Source organism: Struthio camelus, chromosome 2, assembly GCF_040807025.1.
Source record: "Struthio camelus isolate bStrCam1 chromosome 2, bStrCam1.hap1, whole genome shotgun sequence".
NCBI classification, from domain to species: domain Eukaryota; kingdom Metazoa; phylum Chordata; class Aves; order Struthioniformes; family Struthionidae; genus Struthio; species Struthio camelus.
In genome coordinates this window covers 91,249,594-91,268,962 of record NC_090943.1, presented here as the reverse complement: position 1 = coordinate 91,268,962, position 19,369 = coordinate 91,249,594, and the positions used below count along the sequence as shown (strand labels likewise).

General features: G+C 40.7%; 1 protein-coding gene across 3 annotated transcripts in view; it reads left to right on the top strand.

Annotated features, from left to right (window-relative positions):
• Positions 1-4: 4 nt before the first annotated feature.
• Positions 5-19,369, top strand: part of DROSHA (drosha ribonuclease III) — a 75,563-nt gene continuing 56,198 nt past the window's right edge. The window contains exons 1-10 of one of the 3 annotated variants that reach the window (XM_068931510.1): positions 5-60; positions 2,468-3,325; positions 4,658-4,750; positions 5,740-5,971; positions 6,825-6,966; positions 10,049-10,203; positions 13,284-13,364; positions 15,392-15,478; positions 15,585-15,671; positions 18,880-18,951. In XM_068931510.1, coding sequence (XP_068787611.1) covers positions 2,475-3,325; positions 4,658-4,750; positions 5,740-5,971; positions 6,825-6,966; positions 10,049-10,203; positions 13,284-13,364; positions 15,392-15,478; positions 15,585-15,671; positions 18,880-18,951 — 1,800 coding nt within the window. In that variant the 5' untranslated portion in view covers positions 5-60; positions 2,468-2,474. Of the gene's footprint in view, positions 74-1,293; positions 1,406-2,467; positions 3,326-4,657; positions 4,751-5,739; positions 5,972-6,824; positions 6,967-10,048; positions 10,204-13,283; positions 13,365-15,391; positions 15,479-15,584; positions 15,672-18,879; positions 18,952-19,369 lie in introns of those variants that run through there. The other 2 variants (XM_068931511.1, XM_068931512.1) reach the window with 2 other exon arrangements.

Genomic DNA, 19,369 nt, shown 5'->3' with positions numbered 1-19,369 from the left:
CCGCGCCTTCCTCTTCCGGAGCCGGCGCGGGCGGCGGCGGCGGCGGCGGCGGGGCAGCAGGTGGGCTGCGCGGGTGCGTGCCCCTCCCGGGCCGGGGCGAAGCAGCGCATCGACCGCCGCCGTGGCGACGTGGCCCCGCGGGCCGTTGTGATGGCGCAGCCCCGCTGGCCGAGGGGCGGCCGGGGCGCCGCGCGGGGCTCGGCGGCGGCTGGCGGTCGTTGCCGCTGCGGTGATCGCCGGCCGTGCGTAAACCTGCCCTTCCCGCGCGGGCGAAACTGGCGCCGTTTGAGGGCAGGCGGCGGGCGGTGCCGGCCCGGGCCGCCCTGAGGGCAGGGCCCCGTCGCGCCGGCCCTGCGCCGGGGCGGGTGTCCGCGCGTGTCCGTGTCCGTGTGGCGCAACGGGTTTCTCTTTGTGGGTGGAAGGAAGGGCATGACTCGTCATCGGTTTTTTCCCACTGAAGTTCAAAGCGAACCTGAACGCGGTGAAAAATTGCAGCAGCGGGAGCTTTAAAATAACCTGAAATAATTTTTTTTTTTTTTTTTTTGCCTTCCCTGCTGCCTTTGGCTCTGCGTTTCGGTGCGTTCTGAAGTGCTTGAACTGTGATCGCAGAAACCAGAGGAAACCTCTGAAGGTGCAGATAAGCTCGGAGAGAGCTGGTAAAGGAGACCTTTTGTTTGAATGCACTGGCACGTGTTAAGAAGAAACGTGCCTTACGTTAAGGCACCAGTACAGTACAGTACAGTGGGTTTCCCTTTACTTCATTCAAGGGGATAAAAGATTGGCTCAGCCTGTTTAAATAAAATTTGTATGTAAATGTCAGCAAAGCACAAAACAGTGTACTGGCAGAAGCCTGCGCTAGGTGAGTTATAACTGCTGACCTGAGGAAAAATGGTCCAGCGTTTAATGGACTAGAATTAAGGATGACAGAAAGTAGCGCTGCTGCCAGACAAACTCGTGAAGGTGTGGAGTAGATTTTTTTTTCCCTGTCATTTCTTTTTGAGACCCTTTAAAAGACCTGAGGGTACTGAACAGACCGGGGTTGCCTGGAAGGAATCAGTCAGTGGCTTTACATGTCTGCTACCTCCTAGAAACGTGTTGATCCGCCCTTATCCTGCTGGCCTTTGTTGTCCACTTGCTCAAACGAGGGAGGAAATGCCCCACCACCACTTCCAGTGGCTTCAACCAAGCCCTGAGCATGGGACGGGAGACTTGGGGTCCTCCTGGTACCTCTTCCTCAATGTGCATCCTTTCCCCCTGTTTCATTTCTTTTCCGTTTTTTCCCTTCGGTTCACTAGCAGAAGTCTGGCATCAGTCAGCAAGCTTCATCCTTTGCAGCGCTGGGACCAGAATGCAGCCAAAAGTAGTACTCTGAGCAGCCCACGTTTGCCGGGTTACAGGGTAGCAGGTGGGAGACTATTCCCTATGTGTACTTCTGCATCGGTAAAGCCACTGTAAAAAGGAGGCTTTGTTTTCTGTGTCTGGTGATCTTTCCGCATACGTGTTTATGTGTCTCTCTCTTATAGAGAACAGGATTTGACATTTGCAGCTGCAGGATCAACTGTTTTTTTCCCCCTCTCTCCCTCCCTTCCACCCAACATATCATTGTTGATGTTTTATTTTAAATATTTTTTCCTTTTTCCCAGTTTTTGAATTTTGAACATTTTAATGAAAAACTAATTTTAACTTCAATATGCCACAGCAGTTTTCATTTTTAAACTTTAATACCGTAGTACATTACATACAACACATGCTTTTGAGCAAGACTTCAGCCCGCTTAGAGCAGTGCCTATTGCCAGCAAGGTAACACGGCCAATTAGGTACTTCAGGAATTTTGAAAATGTTTGTTTATTGAAATTGGAACAAACCACAGTCCACGTACGTTTTTGTGGGTCACAGTAAATTTTTATGTACCTAACTTTAAAATATCTGTTGAATTCAGTCCTGTACGAAATTGGGACTTAACTGTGAATATAAATTCCCATTATCTTGTTTAAGATTTATGTGATTTTTTTTCACTGGACCAGGCAACTCACGATGGCATGTTAGTAAAGTTGTTCTACCTGAAGTTTAGAATAGTGTTCTAGGAAGAACTCCTTGATGTAAGACCTTGGATGACTCCTACCTTTGTTAAAATGAGCGATCTCTTTGGTGTGGGTGTCTGAAGACTTTATATTAAAGCATCCATGACCATGAGGGTATGGTCCCACCTGGATTCTGGATTAGAGGCAGGAGAGTGCATTAGTGGATTAGAGACTTAGGGGAATCTTGGGGGAATAATGACCTGTACTACAGCACTGAGGAGCACAAAGCTCACAATGAAAGCCAGTGGTCGTCATCTGCTGCTCCTATTAAAAGAAACTGCAGAAATCATAATTTAAGCACTTTGTGCATTTCCTGGAACTACTTCCAAAGAACCTCATAGAAAAACTTTGTGACACTGTACATTTATTTATTTTCTTCTTTAAAGGTGAGCCATGTCTTTCCATTCCGGACGAGGGTGTCCCCGCGGCCAGGGGGGACCAGGAGCACGAACTTCAACACAGACCTACCGACCTCAGAACCTACGGCAGCTTCACCCACAGCAGCCCTCTGTGCAATACCAGTATGACCAGCAAACGGCCCCTCCGACAACCTATTCAAACCCTCCAGCCACTGGTTACATGCCTCCCAGGCCAGACTTTGTGCCGTATCCTCCTCCAGTGCCCCCTTCCACACAGAGTCCCATCAGCCAGTGTCCCATGAGGCCACCTTTTCCAAACCATCAGATGAGGCAGGGTTTCCCAGTGCCTCCGTGCTTCCCTCCCGCTCCTCCACCAGTGCCAAATCCTAGCAATACTCCTGTGCCAGGAACTCCGACGGGGCAAAACACATTTCCTTACATGATGCCGCCCCCGACAGTACCGCATCCTCCCCCACCCCCAGTCATACCGCAGCAAGTCAACTACCAGCCTGTTTACTCCGCAGGGTATTCACAGCAGTCATTCCCCCCTCCGAACTTCAATAGCTATCAGCACAATTCCAGCTCTTTCCAGAGCAGCGCTACCAACAGCAGTGGCGGCAACAGCCATTTTCGGCACACGGGTCAGTACCAGGCAGAGAAGTCGCAAAGCGATCGACGGTCTCCAGAGAGGAGCAAGCATTACGACGAGCACCGGCATCGTGAGCATGGGCACCTCCACAGTGACAGGCATCGGTCGAATAACCATGGGGACCGGCGGGATCGAGGCCGGAGTCCAGACAGGAGGAGGCAAGAAAGCAGTCGGCACCGGACAGATTATGACAGAGGAAGAATATCACCTCACCATAGAAGTTATGAGCGTAGCAGGTAACTTGGCCTATCTTCTGCCTGCAGAGCGAGACGTGGTCTCCCTTCTACAGATTGGTTGAATCAGGTGTCCATCCCTCGGCCATGTTGTTTTCTCCTAGCTTAGGATGTAGTCAACGCTCAGGGCTTTTCCGGTCTTCCAGCTACGTTGTTTCTGCCCCATCTTTGCAGGCAGGTAAACTTGCTCCCCTTGTCCACTGAAGAAGCTGGAAGCGAGCCCGGAGTGGCTTGTTGAGTAGCACTCTGCTGTCAGTGGGGTTTACCACAGAAACTTAAGCAGTTGTGTTCTGAAAGCAGAGTAGGCACAAGTTTATGCAAAAGACTACGTTCAAAATCTCAGCCTTATAAATGGATAAGTCCTAGTATTTCAAAGTTCGAGATTTGGGTACCAGACTTGGAATACGGCTTGTTACTTGGGCACGGCCCTGCTTTGAGTAAGCCCCGCGTTTTGTAGATAGCCAGCATTCATTGGGGGGTTTACAGTCCGATAGATGCACAAGTCTGATTCCTGAAAACTGGCAATGAGTTTTCTAGTGAAAAGAATGTTGCAGAGTGTCCTTCATTCCGCTGCATCCATGTCTTCATGGGAGACCTGCGCAAGCGTGCGTGGGCTTCATGACACCTCCGTCCCAGTGGATGTGTAGACCTGCCTGTGTGATTCTGTTGAGGATGAAGACCTCAGCAAGGAGCCTGTGATCTGCAGAGGACTGAGGTGAAAATCAGCATGCAGTAGTCCAAATGAACAGAGAACTTGTAGGCTGTGTTGTCATCCTCTTATGACTCAGAGGGATGAATGTGAGCAGCTTATTTTGGGGTGTCTCATGAAGCTTCTGCCCCTCTGCCTCATAGATAAAAGCAGCTCATGAATCAAGAGTTGACCTGAGCAGTTTGCTGCATAGTGTTTTAGAGCAAACCATTGCCAGTTTTGTCTTCCTCATCTCTTTGATTTGCTCTCTCAATGCCTTTCTTTGTGACTAATGATTTAGGTCAGGATTTTCAAAATGAGATACCTGAAAGTTAAGAATCTAAATTTTTGCCAGTGCACCTAGATCACATGGTCTATTTGTAGAAGATCTGAGGTTTGCCACGTCACATGTGAAACATGGATTTACACTTAGTGTCTCTGGAAATGAAGCCACTTTGACTATCTATTCCAAATTTCTTGAAGGTCAGCAGTAAGAGTTTCTAGGCTTCTTTAAGTGTAGCAGTTGGCACACGTGTCATGTTGAACAATACTGGCAAATGATCTCATCCTGCTTCTGTGCTCCTTTCAGGTGTGAATTGTAAGAAATGCCACATTTCTTATTTAACCTATGTTTTAAATTCCTTAAGGGAGCGGGAGAGGGAGAGGCATAGGCACCGTGATAGCAGAAGATCACCATCACCAGACAGATCCTACAAAAAGGATTACAAGAGAACAGGAAGGTAAGGTGGTACATTTGGTCTTTCACATGCTTAAGAGGCTCGGTGCATGCACACGTGTGTACTTGTGCATGTATAATAAGTGCATATCTGACTGGTCTGAAACTCAGAAAGAACTTGAGTCTTAGGAATATAACCATCTCCATATATGTTCAAAGTCACTGTTATCAAGGCCTTGTAGAGTTAGAAACAGGATTTTTTTTTTTTTTTGGTCTGGTAAGAGGGCTTCCCTGCGTTATTCTGAAGACTCCCTCTTACATCTGCTTCTAGTCTATATATAAAAGAACCAAGATTATTTAAAGTCATGCTATATTTAGAATACCTTTTAGGAACTTTTCTTGTATTGTTGTTCCTTTACTTCCAAATCCTTGGTAATTGATTTCAGTGCAATATGATTTATTGGCTTTGTAGGCAGAGGAATAAAAAAAGCAGTTTTCCTATATTCAGCTTCCCCAAAGCATTACCCTAGCAATACATAAGAAATATCATAGATTGCGTTGTACGGAGGAGTACAAGAGTTAGATTAACACAAGCAAGGTAGCTTGTGTATAATCCTTTGGATACAACCCCGGCTCTTATGTTGTACAAATAGTTTATGGATTGTGTGTTAAAACTCTGTAACATTGTAAATTTTAGTTGATGCACTTCAAACCTAGGAACAAAATTGGGGAAGGGGGAGGAGAAGGAACTCATCTAGCATGCAAATAAGAATTTTAATCTAAAATGCCATTTTTTAAATTCTAATTCTGAAATATGGCTTAAAATAGAGAATTTCAATTTTCAGTATTAATTCCGTTTCTTATGATAGGTCTGACTGCGAAGTTGTTTTTACGATCACAAGTTAAAAGCAGGAAGAGGCGATTGGATTACACTATAATTTATGTGGTAGAAATGATGTACTGATTTGAAGGAAATTATTTATTTCTCATTATAAAGCTATCACTATTAGAATACCAAAGAGAATTGTGTTTGTTTGCTTTCTCTTCCTGAAGCCGCTCTCCAAGCAGAGAGAGAAAGAGACCCCGATGGGAGGAGGACAGAGAGAGGTGGTCTGAGAGCCAGAGTACCAGCAAAGAGAAGAATTATACCACTATCAAAGACAAAGAGTCAGAGGAGAACGCATCTGAAAAAAATGAAGAGGAAGATGATGAATTACTTAAGCCAGTCTGGGTTCGCTGTACCCATTCTGAAAGCTATTATTCAAATGACCCTATGGATCAAGTGGTATGTTTGAGAGAGAACTCTAAAATGCTGTGCATCATCCTTTATTGTTTATTCAATTACTTGATTACTATGAACACTTCAGTGGGGTCGTATTTTGTGTCATTCAGTGTTTAATCCTTCTGTCCTCCCAACCATCTCAGTCTTTTAGTGCGGTAAGGGTGTTTTTTGGCAGTGTTCTTCTTTATTTTCATCCGTTTCTTGTGTCTGTTTTCATTTACATTAGTGGCACATCGAAGAAGGATTTTTTTTGTCTCCAAGAGAAAAAATTTTTTCCATTATACCTGTATTTGGGCAAAACTACCTCCGTTACCCTATCTTCAGTCATCCCTGGAGAAGTTGTGTACAGAAGCAGGAAGTCAGGATTGTTTCCACTTCACAATAATAGTTGCTGGGGAACAATGTTGTTTTGTTTTTTCTTTTGTTTTGGTGAAATCAGTGTTTCAAAGCAGGCAGCAAAATGAGCTGAAGTTCTTGTATTTCTAGCATGCAATAAGATTGTTTTGAATTACTACCTATTTACACAAAAGATCTACTGTTTCTTCTTAATTTGGGTTGTTAAAAATCAACCTTGATCCATCCAAAATATGCTTAGCCGTAGTTCTCCTTGGCTAGGCCACAGATTTGATGATAAAGTACCAGCAAATGAACTTATTTCTCTGTGCGTTTACCTGCTGGAGGAATGTAACCATATGCTAGAGCCTTATCAAGTGTTTTCATGTCTTACTGAACTACAGCACTTGAGTTTTGTCTGCTTTTTCCTTGCCTTTCTCTGTAAAATGATGACACTTACCATGTTCAGAGGAACTACTATTTCAGCATTGTCTTCGTTTTTTGTTCCCTTTTTAATTTACAGGGAGACTCTACTGTGGTAGGAACAAGCAAGCTCAGAGATCTGTATGAAAAGTTTGAGGAGGAGTTAGGAAGGCGGCAGGCAAAGGCCAAAGCAGCCAGGCCACCATGGGAGCCACCAAAGACCAAACTGGATGAAGACTTAGGTAGGCAGAAATGATGGCAGAGCTCTGAAATGTAATGATCTGTAGTTGATCTGTTTCTCTGCACTTGTATGTGTTTAATGATGTCAGTAGGCTAACACATGTTTTTAAATCCTTTCTTATTGAATCCTTCCATGTTGAAAATCCATAGGAGTTTTACTGTTGCTTTTGACTGAAGTAGACTTAGGCTCTTTACCCAGCAAGGGTAAGGGAGAGTGAAGAAGATGCAGCACAGTCTTACGCTAAAGTCTCTTCCATGGCATGAAATCTCCCCGTGTCCAACCCTGGCATGATCAAATAGGCCAAAGTATGGGACACAGGACACTTTGAGGAGCTCCTGGTCTTACGTTTTTTAAAAGGAAGCAAGAGTAGTAATGATAAACTCATGTGGCAGCTTGTTACGGTGTTGGGCTCGTTTTCCGTCTGGATTGTGTTTTGATTGTGCAACTCTGCTGCTTATGATCGAATGGAAAAGTTTTTCTATTTTCAAAACACAGTTTATGTGAGTTATCATTGTTCTCACGTGGATCTTTTTGCAGTGAAATGAATTTGCTGGCTATATCAGTTATTGAGGAAATACTGGTTGAATTAGCAGGCGTACCTTTTGATAGCAATTCATCCACTCAGAAGTCAGTGGAAGCTGTTTTTTCTGTTTTTTGAGACCTGTTAGCTATTCTTATTATTATGTTTTAAGCATTTCAGTGTTTCACAGTGTGTTTTCCGGTCAGTTGTGTCAGTTCAGGAAACTCTTACGCAGAACAATTACGATATTCTGTTGTTGTTTTTTTGGCTGGTGCTTCGTATTTGGCGGTTGAGATGCTTTGGACTCTCACATCTGAGCTTAGTAACACTTTTACAATCCAATATCGTAAAGATGAGATTGAAGTACAGGTATATAATGACATAGTCAGTTATGTGCTTACAGTACGAAATAATATCATAAAGGTGAAAGAAAAAATAACCGTAGCTTAAATAAAATGGGAATTCAGTATTCTAAAGAAAATACACACATTTTTGGAATAGTGAATATACATGTTTTAATTAACTCAGGAATCACTGACAAAGTAGGCAGGAGGTATAGTTTCATATGGGTGAAGGAAGGACAAAACCATTGCACCCAGCCTGCCTGTATAAAGCTTTGCTTCCTCGGATCTCTGCAGAAAGAGTTCCCTCACTGCTCGAGCCTAAAATATGAGAGGGCCAAGAGTAAGTTAGCTGTGTTCCTTTTTCCCTCTCTCTTTCTGGAAGACTGGGGGCTCTGTCTCTGCGCTGTCCCGCAGACTGGCTTGCTGTCTGTTCAGGCTTCTGCAACCATACTTGTGTTGCATCTAGTAATTTGTCTTATTTTCTGCTTCAGGAAATGCTGTCTTGCCTTCCATTAGCAGTGGTTAGATGTTTAATTTTTTTAGCAGTGAGATACCAACAAACTCTGAGAGCATTTGCAGGTTATGAAAGGCTGTTTTCAATACATGAAATCTAGAAATTGTGCATTTGCCTTTCAGAACTTCAGATTACTCTCACAGGTCCAACACTCATTTTGCATGTAAAATTAGATGTGCAGAATTAATGTTTATAAGAGAACTTTTAAAACTCAGGTGTTTATGTTTTAGGGTGAGTGCGCATGTATGCGCAGACAAAACTTGCTGATAACTGAATATATATACCATGTAAAACTGAACATATATACCATGTAAACCATATGTCCCAAGGATTTCATTATAGTAATAGTTTCTACTGAATTAGGGACCATTTAAAAATACATCCTAGTCGAAGAGGGAGGCATGTATTGCTAGCAATATTTTGTCTCTCTCACTCTCTCTGTCTTTTTTGTTTACGCTAAGAAGAATTTTGGACTTAACAAATGCACATAATTTACAATGTAGTTTCACGGTGTTTCAAAGCTATGGCAGCATATTAATTTGTCTTCTGTAAAGCCGAAACTTAGAATTGGAAGGAATGTTGCATCCCTCCTTCCAAGGATAATAAACCTTACTTGCATCGTGCAGCAGTGTGTGTCTTGGCTATGAAGGCAATTATTTATATTTAAGTTGGAGCTGAGGAAACCTGTGGAAGTCAGTGACGTTACATATGTAAGAAAAGGGGTGCACAGGAGGTCAAAGACGTGTAAGATCAGGCTCTGGGTTTTGGGTGGTTAAATCCAGACACTTAATAACGCTACTTTGGCAAAAAGATGAAGGAGACTGTAACAGGCCTGAGACCTTTTTCTGTCCTGCTTTTTTCTTTTTCTCTCTCTAGCATTTTCCCCCCTTCTGATACATGACAAGGTTTCAGTTAAAGAATACAAAATAAAAAGTTAAAAAAAAGGAAGAAAACTCACAGAACAGAGCTTTCTAAAAACTTCAGACTGGATTTGCTCAACGAATAATTTCAAGGTTTACCTCTTGTGTGTGATTTCTAAGCTGTGATAATGGATTTAGTAGAAATACTTGATTTTGAAACAGACCTAGCAGTAGTCTTCTCTAACAATACATGTTTTGTAATAATTCTGTCTGTGCATGCTATTTCAAACCTCTTGTATAGACAATGTACTAGTACAGACAGGAGGCATTATCAGGTTAGATGAAACTGGATGCAAGCACTATGCTGACAGCAATCAGAATTGACTTCTAAAGAACAGGAGGTGCTATTTAGCTCATCTTTGTGTATTTGTATGTATGTTTTTTCTCTTACCTCTCCTCCTCCCCCCCCCCCCCCCCCTTTTTTTAACTTTAGGATAATACTTGTGTTGGTTATAGCTCTATAACCTTGTTCCATGAAGTATTTTAATGTCAGGTGGCTGTAATTGGTCTTTTAGAACTGATCATTGGTGCTCCTGGACAGCCAGACAACAGTCTCTGAGGCATTCAAACAGATGCAGTTGATGTAGGCGTTTAATATCCATAGCATTTGCTGTCATTTTTAATTAAAAATTGAAATGTCCCTCTTTCTTCGGTGTGAACGTCATGCACGTCTTCAATAACTTTCAGTATGCCACGGTTTGCTGCGTGGCAAAATTCATTGCTACTGGGGAAAATAAAATGTGGAAGTGTTCTTCAGCTATCTTTATTTTCTCTGTGTGCATCAGAGAGCTCCAGTGACTCAGACTGTGACTCTGATGATGACAGCAGCTGTTCTAGCAGTTCGGATTCTGAAGTTTTTGACGTCATCGCAGAAATTAAGCGTAAAAAAGCACACCCTGATCGTCTTCATGAAGAACTATGGTACAACGATCCGGGACAGGTATGGTAAGAGGAAAAAGTGCTGTATTTCTGAAAGTCATATTATTTCCTGGAGACCTAAAATTCAGCATTATTGTCAAATATGCTGTATTACATCTATTTCAATATGCGCTTTCCCCCTTTTCTGCTTTCTTCCTCATCTTATTCAAAGCACATCACTTTTGATTTCAAGCGTGTGATTGGAATCACGTTTGACGGTGTTAGTCACCTGAACTGCTAGCTGTGTACTAAAGCTGTCCTTTCCTACCTGAGATAAAGGTACACAGATGAATCCTGGGATGGGGAAAAGGCAGCATATATATCTCCTTTACAGATTATTTACTTAAAGGCTCTCACTTCATAATGATAAATAATGTTTTAAATATGCTCTTAATGTTCCTAATTTTTTTTGTAATGGTTCTTTTGTAGTTGCATGGAGATTATAGTTCTCATTAAATGTAATTGGTGAGCTCATTAAATGTTGTTTTGAATGTATGCGTTGCACAGAAGACTAATTTTTGCTTACAAATTTGCCATCTTCATCTTTCTTTCTTAAATATTTTATAGTTCATTCTAACTCTTTGTGAAGTGGCACCTCAGTAAATTTATTTTTCTGGCATTTTGGGAGATGCATGAGTTTAGAATGCAGCAAATCATAATGGCAAGAGATATTACAGTACTTACGGCCACTGTGGTAATTCAGAGGTTTGCTGAATCTTCTATTCCCAACTCATACTTATACTTCTAGTTAAAATAATAATAATAATTTGAATCAGCATAGCTAGTTGCTTTTATTTCCATAGGAAAAAATAGTAAATTGGTTAGGTATTTATTGTATATTGCTCTTGGGCACGTTTCAGAGTAATGTCCTAGCCCAGAATATCGGCTAGATAAAAATAAGTGGAATAACTGGGGGATAAATAGTTTCGGGAACGTGTAGTTTATGAGTTTTCTACTGAAAACCATTCTTTCTTGCAAACTTTCCTGCTGTTTACTCCTCCTTATTTTTCCAAAAGGGGCTGAAATCGTATCGCAGTAAGCTTGTCGATGCTGCACTGCTTCTGAGTAGAATATGTTTAAAAGTGTTTGCTGTCCTCCTGTTTTCTTTAGCATTTATTCGGGTGTTCCAAAATACTTTCTAAACCGTCACTAAATAAAACAGGAAGGAACGAGTGTCATGCTTACTGGCGCATACAAGTGCACCATCTAACATGTAACCAGGCTTTTAGGACGGATCTTTCTGACCCTTTACTCTGAGCGCTGTGTCACTTTGGGTAATCTGCAAGGTACTTGCAGTTGGAAGAAAAAAAATTTTAAACCGATACCACCACAGAAAGTATCTTTTTGCTTACAAGCGTTACTTGTTTGTTTTTGTTGCCCTGTTGGTCAGAGAGTTAGAAACCATTGCCTTAGTTTACATAAAATGGTGATCTTTTAGCATCGTTTTGTTACCACTTCATGTTTGCACCTCTCATCTGTATCTTTTTCAATGAGTTCTGCCATTAGAAACAAGATAGATATATATCTGATTTGCATCCCAAGTCCTCGGCTTTATAGATGCTGCATATCTTTGTAAGTCTCTGTCTATGCATTTAACGTAATAGAAGCAGCGTTAGAGCCGAACAATTCTAAGAATTAAGGACAATATTTTCTAAAGTAAGTGATGATTATTTTGATACCCCGAGCAGGCCCTTATTTTTTAGGGAGTGCTGAACAAATTGGACTGCCTTATTTAACTCTCTCCTCTGTAACTATAGGAGCCTGTGAAGAAGAATATTTTTACCTTTAAGAATGAACTAACTTCATTCAGGCTGTGCTTTACTCAAAGATCTCAATGTGTGAAAAATTATGTGAGCAAAAAACATCGTGTCACTGTGCTGTTAATATTGCATGATTAAGTTCCCAGAAGAGCAGAGGGGTTCTGCTTCTTCTGTTCCTTTGCATTTGCGCACTGTGCCAGTCTGAAGAAACTAAACCGAGATGAATATTCAGAAAATTAACCTCAAAACTAAAAAATTGGGTCCCTCTCTCCTCTGTCTGAAGGCCACAGTAATGTCGGTTTGGTAGTTCTTACCTCCTTCACGTTCTCTCTGCTGTCTCATGATACTGTTTAGCCCCGCTGTGGAACGCTGCTGAGATTTGCTGGCTGCTTATAATGGTATGAAAAGTTCTGCAAGTTTTTGTGCTACATTGCAGTGTGCTTTTCTTCTTTTTTTTTTTTCTTTTAAGTTTATAAAGTATATTTCAGTTTTTGGATTCAAACTTTCAAGAACTCTGTTAAAGCCTGGGGTTGAGAACCTGATTTTTTTCCTCCATTGTTGGCTCTGGTGGTTGCTAGATTTCTGCAGTGGGCATGATGTTAACAGCAGAAAGCTTTAGGGACTGCAGTGAATGATAGCCTGCATTGAACTCAGTCATACAGATGAAAAGGGAGAGGCTAGCTTTTTATGCTCAGTGCAGTGACACTTTTTAATATAACTACTTGATGCACCCATATAGAGTACTGAAGTGGATATTTTCCCCTTTCTCTTCCTGCGGGGCCCCCCCCCACCTCCCCTTTTTAGTGATCTGTCCACAGGGCATATTTGAAGTGTTCCCATTACTTCTCTAAAGTATCAAGTATAATCTTCAAATGCTCTGCTTTACATACTTCGGGTGATACCCTGATCACATTGCAGACAACTTAGGAACAGGATTTCTGTCAATGAACTGCGCGGAACTGCTAGAGCATGGAGATTTCACCATGTACATATTTGCACATGTATGTTTAAGCCCTTAATTTTGTTGTAGGCAGATAGCATACTGTTTATAGATATAAGAAATGAAAAAGATATAGACGATGGTAGAGTGCTACCTCTGCTGAAGCTGTTTTCCCATCTTGTGCTTCTGAAACAGTGATGAAATTCTAATCCTGTTGTGCAGTTTTCTTTCGTTAGTCTATACTGTTTTCAGCTTTATTGGCTTGAGAACATCCACTTAATCTAAGCATGACAGGCTTTTAGAAGCATCAGCACTCCTGGCATTTAAACCAACATACTTTTTTCCAGACGTGATCACTTACCATTTTTCAATACAAACAGAATCCTGTTTTGTTTTTGACAGATGAATGATGGACCGCTGTGTAAGTGCAGTGCTAAAGCCCGACGAACAGGAATAAGACATGGCATTTATCCTGGTGAAGAGGTAACTAGTTCTAAGAATTATGTTTATGAATACAAACTTGCTGTAGTAGACTCATACTAGGGTTGCTGTTTTTTTCCTCGCTTACAGGTTTAGTAAATCTAGTGTGCAATGTTAGATCAGTTAGTTATAAAACCTCATATTTAATATGCAGTACTTGTAATAAAATCCTCTTGGAAACTAGAGAAAACTTTTGCTTTAATTTTACTTCTAGATTTTTTAAGTTTTTGAAGCACAGTTACATTAATGAAAAAGAACATGTGGTCAAAGTTCTGTCATCTTCAAATGGGTGAGGATGTTATGAGGGCCCTCTTTGTGAAGGGAATATTTTAAAAGAAAAAAGAAGTGAACAAATTAGTAATTTTGCTGCCGGCAGCAGTAGTAAGCTTGTCAAGAGGTGTTATTGCCTCAGCGCTAGAGCATATCCGCACCACAAACTGCCAAATGATTTATTAAGTTCTTTACAAGTATGTGATTAGAAAAAATGACTCCGTCAGCCTCCTCCAACACTTTCTTATAATGATAGCGCCTTTCCTTTGAAAAATGGTGTTGAAATAGTGCTTGGTTATTCTTCTTAGAAATATTCATTTGTACAGAGTATACGGTGTGATCAGTATTGTTTCTGGAAACAGAAACAATACTTAGACCACCTCAATTTTTTTTTTTTATTTTAAGAATAAAAAACTTTTGTGTTGTGAAAGCATTCAAGAATGTTCATATGTAGGTTTTACAATTTAACATTGTAACTTTTCTTGAAGATTGTAATTTTTCGGTATGCCTTTTTACATGTATATGAACTGGAGTGTGTTCTTTTATTCTCTGCAGTTAAGGATTTGTGAGGTTTTTGTGTTATAAAAGATAAATTGTTCCATTTCAGAAAAATTGCTCTGGTCTGAAGTTTACAATAAATCTCACCAGTCCCAGATCAGTTCTTCCCCCACATTATTTTTAGTACTTTTCTCCCAGAGAAGGAGGGAGAGATTTTTAGCAGGAGAAAACTGAGCTATATCAAGCTTGCTGCATGAAGGCAGCTGCTTCCTGAAGCTAGTCCAGCTGGGAATTTGAGGCCTCTGAAAATCTCCTAAGATACTCCAGTTTTTACAAGAGTCCTGGAGATCAACCTGCATGGCTTTAAACTAGCTGATTCCTGACTGTCTTGTCACCGCAATGAAAAACTTAATTTGGGGCTGAAGAGCCAGAGTAATTGCCCTGCTTTTTGGGTGGGTTTTGCGGACTATGCAGAGCTGTGTAATGCTGTAGCTTGCTTACCATTGCGGCCAAGACTACCTCTGTAACGCTGCCTTGGGCAGCGCCCCCTTGCCGCAGTGATTTTTGCTTGCGGACGGATATATGCCTAGCCTCCGAAGTACGACAGACCGGGCATGGACCACACGAGAAACTGCTCATCTGACTGCTGCGGATGTTTAGGTCTTTAGCGCTAGAGTCCCAGGAGTCTGATGTCACATTGGACCATGCAGAGAGCTGGCTGCGTTGGGACCCTTGGTCCAGCACAGATGTCATGTCCTGGCAGGCAGAGCAGGGCTGCCGGCGTTGTGCTCGGGGGGTTCCTCTTCTCTTCAGGCCTCAGATTTTGCCCCCGTCAAATGAGCTGATGCTTGTCCGTCTTGATAGCATAATTTGAGATCTTTTGATGCAAGGTCTAGGTTTAATTTTCGTAAGTTTTTTAAATCAATTCCCTGCAATAAACTTCTATAAAAGAGGAGGAAAGTAGTGTGGTATGTAAATGACTAACTGCTGTGTATGAGAGAGATGGACACTCGGATGGAAAATAAAGAAATTATAGCTATGTTTTTCACCTTTTTTGCTTCTGAATAGCTTTACAAATACTTCTGAAAGTGAAAGCATAGAAAAGGCCCCCTTCCTTCTTCCCAGAATACTTAATTATGACTACTTGTTTTATTTAATTTTTCCAAGTGCATATTTCATGGCTATTAGAAATGCTGTATTCTGTCTTTTTATCTAAATTTGCCTTGACTTTCCACATAATTCTACTTGTCTTTTTCTTTAAGCCCATTAAACCATGTCGACCCATGACCAACAATGCTGGAAGACTATACCACTATCGAATTACAGTGTCACCTCCCACGAACTTCCTAGTAAGTACGTCATAAGTAATTCTAACTAGGGCTCTAATTTTATTTTCAGTGATGGAAGTAGTACTGCTTCTCGTTTACTCTACGGTGATTTTATTTGCTTTTTTAGACAGACAGACCTACTGTTATTGAATACGATGACCACGAATATATCTTTGAAGGGTTCTCCATGTTTGCACATGCCCCACTAACAAATGTAAGTATGTTTGTTACTTTATACCTGGGATTTGTCTGGAAGAAAAGCTGCTTCTGTCCTAAAATAGCACTTCTGTACAGCAACAATACGTGTATGTTACAAGCATTGTTCCAATATGGGGAGCAGAGGAAAGACGTGTGCTAATGAGTCTCAGTTTTTTGTCTTGACTAACTGGAGTAAGTGTTGCCTTCAAACTGTGACTGAGGCTGTGATGCGCAACAAAGTAGTGCTCTTACATGTTTCACAGTTTGAAAGTGAAGTAATCCATGGAATAACTTGTTAAAACTGTTAATTGGATTTAAATTGGATGAGCAAGTTTGTTAATTTGGAAAAGTTTTTTAAAAAAAATGAAAAAAGCATACTTATTTATTTATTTATTTGTTCAGTGGCAAATGGGAACTGGACTTCTTCACTGTTCCAGCTCTTAGGAGATTTTTCTTTTCCAAAAATTTATCTAGATATATCCCTTGCTTTGTAACATCTGCTCAGGAACTGGCCATGTTATAATTTTTATTAAAAACTGTAGGTATTTAAAATGAATTACTTGATTACTTCAAAAGCAAATTTAACAAAAAATGGGTGTGTTTGGTACCTGATCATCCTGCTTTTCCAATTTAGAGTATGTCAGTAATATCTAAATGGAAAATATGAAACTATTCCCAGCATCTGTGCGTCTGTGCATTTTTTGGTATCTTGGTATTTCAGGAACTCTTTATTTCAAATACTTTAGGGAACCATCTGTTTCCTTGTTTTTATACCTGCTGTTAAGAACACCACCAATGCCACGAGTGGCTCTAAAGGGCTCTAGGATTGGGACCTAAGACTTCTGGAACTGAGAGACACTGAGAAGAAAATATTCTTTTTCCTCCTAGTTTACTTACATAATGTGTATGATAACACTTGAATCTTGGTGAGCAAGGGAAGGGACTGCACTGTGGCATCTTGCTGATGGAAAGTCAGGGAGAGGGTAGAGGAGTTCAGCCGGTAGGGTTGCAATGCGAACCACTCCTGCCCTGCAGCGTTAACTCAGCCTTGGGTTTCAAGCAAGTTTGGCCCAAGGTATTACGTTTTCACTTTGCAAAAAGCGAAAAGTTGTGGTTTTTTTCCCCATTGAGAGGATATAGGGACTACCCTGTCTTTATCATTTTACGGCTGCTGTAAGATAGGAAGGCAGAGAGTTGTGGAAATCATTTCTATTCAAACGACAGAGATCTCTTCTGGTCCGACGTGAGTAGCCGCTGGACACATACAGCTGACTCTTTCTGTAATGTGCATGTGTTGAGGCTACAAAACTATCAGAATGTCCTTGTAAATTCTCATTGCTGGTATAGGGGAAGATTTTCAGCAGCAAATGATTATTTGACAGACTATTATTTGATTATTATGACAGACTTCTGAACACAAGGGAATAAATACCATATCATCATTTTCTGTTATCAACAGCATTCTAGGCATAAAGCCCTTTGAAAAGAGACTGTCTTGCTGTCCTGAGGTTTTTGGCAACATGAAAACTGCTATTTGAGAGGCATTATGGAACATATTTGAGTAAAGGGAGGTGACTAAGGGGAGCAAAAATAGAGATCGGAACACTAACATATTTGAGTGAACCAAGTTTATATAATTTGAAATCTTAGCTTGTGCATTGTTGGAGGTCTCTATCACTTTTTTTTTTTTTCCAGTAATAGTTGAGCTGGACGGATACTAGGTGAAATGGTTTGTATAGTCACAAGAGAAATGATCATTTTCATAATGTAATTACGAAAGCAATTTTACAGTACTGACCAAGTGTTCCTTTATTGTATATTTGGTTCTATATGTGAAACTAATTCATGGAGATTAGGATGAGGTCACCTCTCTGAAGCATTCTTTTTCTACTTATTGCAAAGAAAAATACTCCAGAGTATCAAATTCCTGAATCGGAATATCCTGTCTTGGTTGAACTTACACATTAGAAAATAAATAAGCATTCCCTGTATTTTTTTTAAGCACTACTGATTTAAATGTGGCAGTTTTTCCTTTCTTCAAATTCTGTAAGAGACATCTCACTGTCAAGATTTTGTATTTGTTTTGACAACATTTAATATTAGAAAGGTGTTTATCAAATCCCAGGAAATGCAATTTTTCCTTGTATGTGTGTGTGTGGTGCATATGATTTTTTTTTTTTTTTCTTTTTCAGTTTAGCTCCTTAACCTCTAGTTTATCTTTATGCAAGGGTGTAAGTGGCAGGTTGGAGAAAATGACCGCAGTAGTTGCTGGTGGAATCATGCCATCAGCAGCTGTATGTAGGCAAAAGAGCCAGATCTTTATTTAACAGTGGGCTGCAAGAAGATGTGAGCAGAATATTGTGCCTCTGCTGAGTCCATTGATTTCAGTGCATCTCCAGTACTATTCAAGTCTTTTTGTGTACGTATCAATGCAAAATAAAAGCCTTGAGTTGCTTCAGTTTCATAGGTCACTAAAGTGTTTTGAGGTAGTCTCTTACATTTGCAAGGGCAAGTGAGTAGTAGAACTTGCTAACGGTTACAGGAGTTGTAGACATGTAGGGAGGGATTTAGTCATGTCTGTAGTCTTTTAGAAATTGAGCTTTGTTGCGTAAAAACAAGAAAAATACTTCAGAAGTCCATGGACGTTGCAAGCATGAATAACAAAAATGAATTAAATGTTTGTCTTACCAGTTAATAGAGTGAATTTTTAAGAACATTTGTTGGATAAAATTTGTGTAAACCTGTAAAACTATCCTGAAAGTTCCTGTGTTCTATTTCCATCACTTAAAGCCCTATTTTAGGATAGTATAGCTAACAGAATTGGTAGCATGCTAAAAACACTTTGCCTTCAGGTCACGGGATCAGTCTGGCCTATTATTGTATCATCAAGAATATATTCACTTACAACTATATATTTTCAAAGTGAGAGAAGATACGGGTTTACTGAGCTTTGCTTTTACTTCTAATCAAAACTTCATCTCCAGTAGATGGCATTGTTTAATCATCCGTTACCACCCCTCCTGTCAGCCCTGTGTTATTGCAGAGGTGGAAATTAGACTTCCCTTGCACACGCTTGCAGTCCTGTCTTTTGCATGATCTCAATGCACAGCTGTTTTAGTAAGCGCCCTCTTGATCAGACAGTAATACCTTTGCACACAAAATTATATTAACTATACAGTCGATGCTGCATAGCTTTTCATGCTGAATCTCTGTTTTCCTTCCAGATTCCTTTATGTAAAGTAATCAGATTTAACATTGACTACACAATTCATTTCATTGAGGAGATGATGCCTGAGGTAAGAAGGATAATTGGTCAAAAGTCAGAGTGGGTTGTGAGTTCTTGGAGTGCTTAATGGATTAAACTGTGCAGAATCCTATCTCGTGATGTCTGTAAGAGACACGCTGCATCCTAAATGAATGGCTGAAAGGGAATTTGCACTCACAGGTACTAGCATAAATCCAGCTACCTAGGATATCATATATTACAATCAAATACTAAGAACTGCTTATACCTGTAGCTTCTTTTCAGTTTAAGCGGTATACCATGTATGTCAGGTATTCTATCTGTGAGCTAAGTTAGGCATTATCCTTCTTTTACAGATTAAAAAAAAGGTGTGTGGAGGTGCTGATTTGCAAGGGCCACATAAGTCAATGGCAGAGCTGAAACTTTAAAGTTGAGTGTGAAGCTCTAAAAATCGCTTACCAGTAGTTAAT